Raw genomic sequence first — 8,653 nt, forward strand, 5'->3', positions numbered from 1 at the left:
CCCGGAAAGCTATTAAGATGTCAATGCATCATCTAACAGGGAAATCAATGAGAAAAAGACAAAAAAATTGTGGAAGAAAGAAACCCTTGGCCAGCAAAATGCTAAGCATTATTCAAATCCCCTGTGCATCAAATCTTTGAGATAGATCTCTTATCCCACTATGTGTCATAATCTTCTTATAAAAAGATGATTTCTAATTTAATTCTTTTCACCAAAATTTAATAATAATTTTTTGACATTTAATATACCAATATATTTAAGATATCATAACTCAAATTTATTATGACAAAATTAAATAGAAAATATATCCCAAAAAGAACAAAAACATATAAAATTTAAACTATACTACTAAATATTTACTAAATACTTTGGTTAATACAAAATATTTACTAAATCGAAACTTGGATATACACATACTCAAAATATATAACGAGAAGCGTTTGGAGTATATTCCCAAAATTAGAAAAGTGCACAATGAGTTATATGATCAACTTCGAGATACTTGAGCACTGAATGAAACAACCATGGTTTTTCCTACATGTCACCTTATGGAATTTTCCTTTTCATACAGCATTGAGATTCGTAAGTTCAGTGTGCTTTTCTACTTTTCTATTAGTATAAATGGAGGGAAGACAAAGGAAATTGGACAGGTGTGCATAACATGCAATTATGCCCTTGAGAATGGTGAAGTACATTGTATTTTGTTGTCACTAAGATTTTGTCGTGGTGAGAGAAATGCGAGGGATTTGAGGTCGTTTGGGATACCTCCTATCCCATACTCTGGTTCTCTTGCAGGAGGAGGAAAGGTGGTGGAATGGAATTGAGGGAAGGGATGAAAGTTGAGGTACGCAGCAGTGAGGATGGATATGGCGGGGCCTGGTTCCAGGGAGTTATCCTCGCTGTTACACAAGATGGTCAACGTTGTAAAATACAATATGATAAGTTTGTGACGGATGACGGAAAACCGCTGGTGGAGGAGGTGTGCCTGCACAGTCATGTGAGACCCATTCCACCCTTCAGACAGTTACCTCACCATTGTTCAGTGGGGGACGCAGTGGAAGCTTATGACACTGACTGCTGGTGGCGAGGCGTCATTATCAAACTGCTTTCCAACAGTGAGGAGGGGCTTTGGGTTGTCTACTTCCCGGACACTTCCACTCTCAAGGCATATCCCCGCTCAGACTTACGCCCTGCTCAAGAATGGCTCAGAGGAAAATGGATATTAGCCCCTCAGGTTCTACTATTAAACGCATTTATTTTAATTGGAATTATTAATAGAAGGTTTGTAATCTGGTACTGATTTTGAAAACAATTTGAACGCTTCTTTTAGTGTAGGGTTTCTGTTGTATTCGGATAATGTTGGTGCTGATTTTGAAAACAATTTGAACAATTTTGTTAGAGTAGCGTTTTTGGTGTATTCTGATAATGTGGGTATTGCAGGAAAAAAGCCCAATCATAGAACAAGTAATTCGGTCTTTTACTCTGGACAATTCAGAACAAACTCCTCCCATGGCACAGGGAGAAGGAGATGGAAAGAAAAGGAGGCGAGCTGTTAAGTCCAAGGCAGTCTCTCATGGCGGAGTAGCTTCTGGCAGAAGGCAGAAGTTGAAGATAAGAAAGAAGTTGGAGAAAGCTGTCGACACTGTGGCTCTGAGAGAAGCTGCACAAGGAAATTCAGAAGTTCAATAGACCTTTAAGGGTTGTATTCTGACCACATTTAGATTTTGTTTTTCCAGGTTGGACAACCAAACATGTGTTATACTTCGGAGGCAGCAAGATATCCCTGGACAGAAACCCTAACCCTAACACCCCAGCTTTATGTGATTGTATAACCAGTTTTGTTCATATCTGCTGCCTGGCTAAACCAAGGAGACTCGAAACCCTACGATATTTTAACGGAGATAGCCGTTTGGAGGGTTTGTTTTTTGAATTTGGAGACACCCGTTTGGAGGGTTTTGCTTTTTGAATTGGGAGACACCCGTTTGGAAAGCGCTGTTTGATTGACAATCCTAAATATTAAAATGAACAAATATATTACTGTTCTAATATTATATACTTAAGTTGTTTTTCGGGTATCAAAATGTGTTTCAAATCAAGGGCCCTGATGTGCTCTGAACTATATAGCCCATAGATTTTATAAATTCTATTATGTTGATCAATATGGTAAAATTTTGTAAATTTTTAGGTTCCATTGTATTTTGATATATGAAGGTATAAAATGTGAAAATGAGCCGTTTATTGTTTTTCTAAATATTGGAGTCCATAAATTCGTGAACAAGCCCAACTTTTCCAGTCATTCACTCTTAATTTACTGATGTTTAAGAATTTTGAAATGCTAAGCTCATTTTTAAAATGGAGTCTATTTTATTCGCTCGTTTTTAGAATCACAAAATAACTTTGAGATTTTAAAATGTATTACAGCAGTGGCACAAGTCACCAGTAGTGCCACATGAATCAGTCTAGGTGGCAACACGTATGACAGGCGTGCACTCCTCAGACACATGTCAAATGATGGTGAATAATCGATGATTCTTGTTTGCAAATTGAATATCTTCCTTCCACACGCTTGTTCGACATCAGCTTATTTTTAATTCCTCGCGTTTTTGAAGTGGTCTCAACTGTGGTTTGGTTTCCTTTATGAACTTGATGTTGAAATATTTAACTGTGTATCCTTCTTCAAGTTGAAGTTGATAATCGGGACAAAGTAATAAAAATATAAATGGTCGAAACGTGTCGACAATTGTATTATTACAATTGTATTATTATGGGATTTATGTTATGTGATTTATGTTGAAATTTTTTTCCCAATAAATTTTAATTCAAGAAAAATATAAATATAAATAAATAACAAATATATAACAAGCCATAAATAACAAATATATTTCAACAAAAATATAAATATAAATAAATAACAAATATATAACAAGCCATAAATAACAAATATATAGCAAGCCGTAACAAATATATAGCAAGCCGTTGAAGTTGATAATTGGGACACAGTAATAAAAATAAAAATAAATAACAAATATCCAATATCCCGACGGAAAAACTATGGTATCAAAATATATCCAATATCGGGAGGAACAAACTGTGGTATACAGATATATGTCGAACACGTAAGTATTAAAAATAGAAATAGAAATAACAAATATCCAATATCCCGAGGGAAGGAAAAACTGTGGTATCAAAATATATCCAATATCGGGAGGAAAAAACTGTGGTATACAAATATACGTTGAACACGTAAGTATAAGAAATAGAAATAAAAATAGGTGTGGGATCGAATATGAAGTGGGCCACATTATATAAACTGGACCACGTAAATATTAACCAGTTCTATTTATCTTAATACAAATAATATTTATGTTAACAGAAATAAAAATAGCTGTGTTATCCAAAATGAAGTGGCCCACCTGAGTAAGTATTAGCCGAAAAAAAAGATGTCTGGCCACATAAATATTATATTCACCAATTTGGAATATTTTAGATTTATTTTTAAGTCGGGCCACATAAATATTATATTCACCAATTTAGATTTTTTAGATTTATTTTTAAGTCGGGCCACATAAATATTATATTCACCAGTTTGGATTTTTTAGATTTATTTTTAAGTCGGGCTTTAAAATAGGGACTAAATATACTTACCAATTTCGATTTTCTTAGATTTATTTTTAAGTCTGGCCATATAAATATTATATTCACCAATTTCGATGTAATTAGATTTATTTTTAAGTCGGGGTTTAAAAGATGGATTAAATATATTAACCAATTTTGTTTTTTTTTTTATTATTTATTTTTGTAGGGTTTAAAAGAGTGATTAAATCTGGTTTTAAAAGAAGTTGAAGTTTGTACTTCAAAATATTTGCTTCAAGGAGGTGTGTACTTTAATATTTGCTATCTCAAGGTTTGGCTAGGTTTGTACCTCACGAAATTTGCTCTCTCACGAAATTTGCTCTCTAGGCTTGGTGGCTTGGTAGAGGGGTTTAAAAAAATTTAGATTAGTTTAATAATTAATTATGATTATAATTATAATTATAATTGTTAATTTGATTTGATTTCTTGGTAAATGAGGGGTTTAAAAAAAATTTAGGTTAACTTAATAATTAATTATAATTATTAATTTAATTTGATTTGATTAAATGGGAAAAAAATATTTAAAATAATATTATATATATATATATATATATATATATATATATATATATATATATAATTTTTACTAGTCAAATATTTATATAATTAAACGGGACAACATATTTTCCATGAACCGTATTTCTATAATGTTCCATATTCTGTGCAATATTCATTATTTTTTATTGAAAAATATTAGTATCGATATATAATAAGTGTATATTTTTTATTTTTCAAAAACTCTGCACAACGCTACTTATGTATCAATTAATATTGATGTATCAGCAAGTTTTGGAAAGCATTCCACATTTATAGTGCGGATAAAGTGAGTTTTTAAATTATTTTATATTTTGATATTGAAAGGGAGTTTTAAAATGATAGTTGACGGAGTGGACGGGGGCGAGGGTTCTAAATAGGGAGTGACAGGTGTGAGCTGGTAAGAATGGAGGGGCAAGGAGGGGGAGCACCACCCCCTCCTACAGTCAGGTAGTAGCGGACAGAAACAAGGAGGCGAGTTCGAATCGATTCAAAAAACCAATGAAGGTAGAAACAGAGAAAATAAGTAAAAAAAAAATGGAAAGCAGCAAACCTCATGTACAGGAGGAGAATCACAAGGAAGTCATAAGCGAGAGGAAGACAGGCGACAATAGTCAGAGGACTGAGCACAAGATTGTGACTGGACCCTATGAACCCAGGTCAACTATTAAACCCCAAGTTGTCTTAAATGATCTAGCACTACAGGTGCATAGAGATCACATGGCAACTTATGCGGCTATATGTAAATTTATGGGAATATGGCCAACGGAGAAGGCTGTGTACACATGGATAACGAATTACTGGAAACCAAAGGGAGAAATAACCCTTCATCTTGAGTCCAAGTGTTTCTTCATAGTGATTTTCACAAACCTAGAGGATAAAGACAGAGTGTTCGAAGGAGGACCATATTTCTATGTTGTAGCAGGACTCTACATGTGACCATGGGTGATGAATTTTGTCCTAGAGCGAGAGACATTCACCTCAGTACCAGTATGGATTAGACTCTACTCCTTACCTTTAGATTATTGGCTGCCATGGCAATAAATTAGGTCATTTTTTGAAAATATCAGAAGCAACTCTGCGAGGCCAATATACCTCCTTCACCCGCATATGTGTTGAAATGGACCTATCAGGAGCACTTCCGGATGAAATTATTCTAGAAGTATATGACGAGGAATGGGTGCAGGTGGTGGACTACGAACATGTCCCATTCGGATGCCATAAATGTCATGAACATGGGCACCTCTTTAGAGACTGCCCACTTAACAAACTGGAAGACAACATGAAAACCAACACTGGCGAAGATCTTGAAGGCTTTACCAGAGCGGGAGGCAGAGGGAAAGGAGGGGGAAAAGGTACCAAAAGAAGCCTAGCGAGGGTAAGCAACCAAGTTATAACAGTTTCAAGATTTTAGAAGAAGAAGGTGGGAACAATGGAATGGACAAGGCACCGGAGGATAATCCCTCAGAGAAGGAAAAAGATGATAGCATGGAGGTCATACATGAGAACATAAACTAAGGGAGGAATTGCCAAGCACTATGGAACTGGGTAGGGAACATGAGATGACCCCAAGTGAAGTTGCTACGGAGGACCATGAATTACAAGAGATTCTTGAGAGGAAGAATCTTGATCTAGAAAAGTTCCTGGAGCAGGGAACCAACAGAGGTGATTCTCTACCATAAGAGGAGTTTGACAGAGTACAACATCTCTTCCTTTAGAGATCTCAGACAAAGGCTGTTGGAGTCAAAAGGAACCATGATAGCCAGGAAAACAAAGGGGTAAAACCGATGGAGGTAACATCAGGACACTCTACCAAGAACCTAGGTAGGAAAAGAGGAAGGAAAAGACAGAATGAGCTACTAACAGAGTGTGGGAAACTCATGATTAACTCAGGCAAGATGAAAGATCTTACTAGTTATTCATTTACAAACCTTTCATAATGAAGCTCACAACCTGGAACATTAGGGGTCTAGTAAGTAAAAGAAAACAAAGAAATCACAGCAATAGAATAAAAGAAGAAAAACCAGATATGGTGTTTATATAGGAAAGAAAATGCTCGATAGAAAAAATCAGAAAGATACATAGCAAATGGATGATTAAGTACAAGTATCTAGAAGTCAAAGCAAACAATAGAGAAGGAGGGATTCTCACTGTTTGGAATCCCCAAAAATTTGGAATCATGGATGCTGAAGCATCCAAGAATTACCTTTCAATGCTTATCCAACCTTTGGGTGACAAGGAAGTCTATATGATCACAAATTTCTATGGTCCTCAAAAATTTGAAGACAAACTCAGGCTTCTCACCTCATTAGAGGAGTTGAGAGATAGGCATCCTGTTATGCCTTGGATTCTGGGAGGGGACTTCAACATGATCAGATCTCTTACAGAGAAAAAAGGCAGAACCAAAATAATAGGCAGAGACTCTATTGCCTTCGAGAACTTCTTAAACAATATGAGGTTGGTGGATACAGAGACCATAAATGGCACCTTCACCTGGAACAATAAGAGGGGAGGGGCTTCTCAAGTTGCCTCTAAACTAGAGAGATTCATAATCTCAGAGGACCTATTTCTCACTGACCTTGACTTGACTACATTAATCCTTCCTTTCGGAGGCTCGGATCACTGACCTACCTAGCTGGAAGCTGATTTTATAGGCAGTTTGAGGAACAAACTGAAACACATCAAACCAGATATGGTGTTTATACAGGAAACAAAATGTTCAATAGAAAAAATCAAAGAGATACATATCAAATGGATGATTAAGTACGAGTATCTAGAAGTAAAAGTAAACAATACAGCAGGAGGGATTCTCACTCTTTGGAATCCCCAAAAATTTGGAATCCTTGATGCTGAAGCATCCAGGAATTACCTTTCAATGGTTATCCAACCTTTGGGTGACAAGGAACTCTATATGATCACAGATGTCTATGGTCCTCAAAAACTTGAAGACAAAGTCAGGCTTCTCACCTCACTAGAGGGGTTGAGAGATAGGCATCTTGTTATGCCCTGGATTCTGGGAGGGGACTTCAACATGATCAGATATCTTACAGAGAAAAAAGGCGGAATCAGAATACTAGGGAGAGCCTCCATTGCCTTCCAGAACTTCTTAAACAATATGAGGCTGGTGGATATAGACACAATAAATGGCACCTTCACCTGGAATAATAAGAGGGGAGGGGCTTCTCAATTTGCCTCTAAACTAGACAGATTCATAATCTCGGAGGACCTATTTCTCACTGGCCTTGACTTGACTACATTAATCCTTCCTTTTGGAGGCTCGGATCAATGGCCTATCCAACTGGAAGCTGCTTTGATGGGCACTCTGAAGAACAGACTGAAACACATCAAACCGGAGATGGTGTTTATATAGGAAACAAAATGTTCAATAGAAAAAATCAGAGAGATACATAGCAAATGGATGATTAAGTACGAGTATCTAGAAGTTAAAGCAAACAATATAGCAGGAGGGATTCTCACACTTTGGAATCCCCAAAAATTTGGAATCCTGGATGCTGAAGCATCCAAGAATTACCTTTCAATGGTTATCCAACCTTTGGAAGACAAGGAACTCTATATGATCACAAATGTCTATGGTCATCAAAAACTTGAAGACAAACTCAGGCTTCTAACCTCACTAGAGGAATTGAGAGATAGGCATCATGTTATGCCTTGGATTCTAGGAGGGGACTTCAACATGATCAGCTCTCTTACAGAGAAAAAGGGCGGAACCAGAATACTAGGCAGAGACTCCATTGCCTTCCAAAACTTCTTAAACAATATGAGGCTGGTGGATACCGAGAAAATAAATGGCACTTTCACCTGGAACAATAAGAGGGGAGGGGCTTGTTATCACCCCAAGAAACTCTCCTGGGTTGTATATCGAAGATGCTCAGGAACATTACATACTCAACAAAACTGTTGGGAAAATGGTGGATGAATTAAAGAAATGCTGCATATTCAAGCCAGATAACCACTTCTACTGTGCTTGACCCCATACATGGGTGAACACCCCCAGACTACAAGGTTTTAGACCACCAATTACTCACAATTTAAAGAAAATGTGATGATGGATAATACTAATCACACCAGTAGATGCACAGGACCCTGTGATGGCCAGCTGCAACCAGTAAAAAGGTTTGTAAATCTATTTTCTAATACACAGACAGGATGACAGCTCTATGGCATTAAAATAACAGAAACCTGCAAACAAATTCAATTATACATGCTAAATCCTAACAGAGAGGTGGGATGACAGCCCCTTTAATGCTAAACATTAACAACACATGAATAAATGCAAAACAAGCACAACCTGGAACAGGAAGAGGAAGTGGATAGTGAGCAATTAACAGCAAAAGAAGCTTGCATTAGCTAAAAATGAAGACCAGACACTGCAAGTATCACAACAGTTACAATCTCTAGAAGTTGAACCTTATAGCACAATAACACTCATCAACCCTCTTACATTCTGTCTTCTGGATATATATGG

General features: G+C 36.5%; 1 protein-coding gene across 1 annotated transcript; it reads left to right on the plus strand.

Annotated features, from left to right (window-relative positions):
• Positions 1-814: 814 nt before the first annotated feature.
• LOC149267285 (protein AGENET DOMAIN (AGD)-CONTAINING P1-like) lies at positions 815-1,888 on the plus strand. The gene is made up of 2 exons (XM_089398426.1): positions 815-1,234; positions 1,441-1,888. The coding sequence occupies exons 1-2, from the start codon at positions 815-817 to the stop codon at positions 1,687-1,689; spliced, it is 669 nt and encodes a 222-aa protein (XP_089254552.1). The 3' UTR covers positions 1,690-1,888.
• Positions 1,889-8,653: the final 6,765 nt, after the last annotated feature.

Source organism: Pinus tabuliformis, chromosome 6 (genome assembly GCF_031772625.1).
Source record: "Pinus tabuliformis cultivar Carrire ecotype Pingquan chromosome 6, CPIR1, whole genome shotgun sequence".
In the NCBI taxonomy this organism is placed as follows: Eukaryota; Viridiplantae; Streptophyta; class Pinopsida; order Pinales; family Pinaceae; genus Pinus; species Pinus tabuliformis.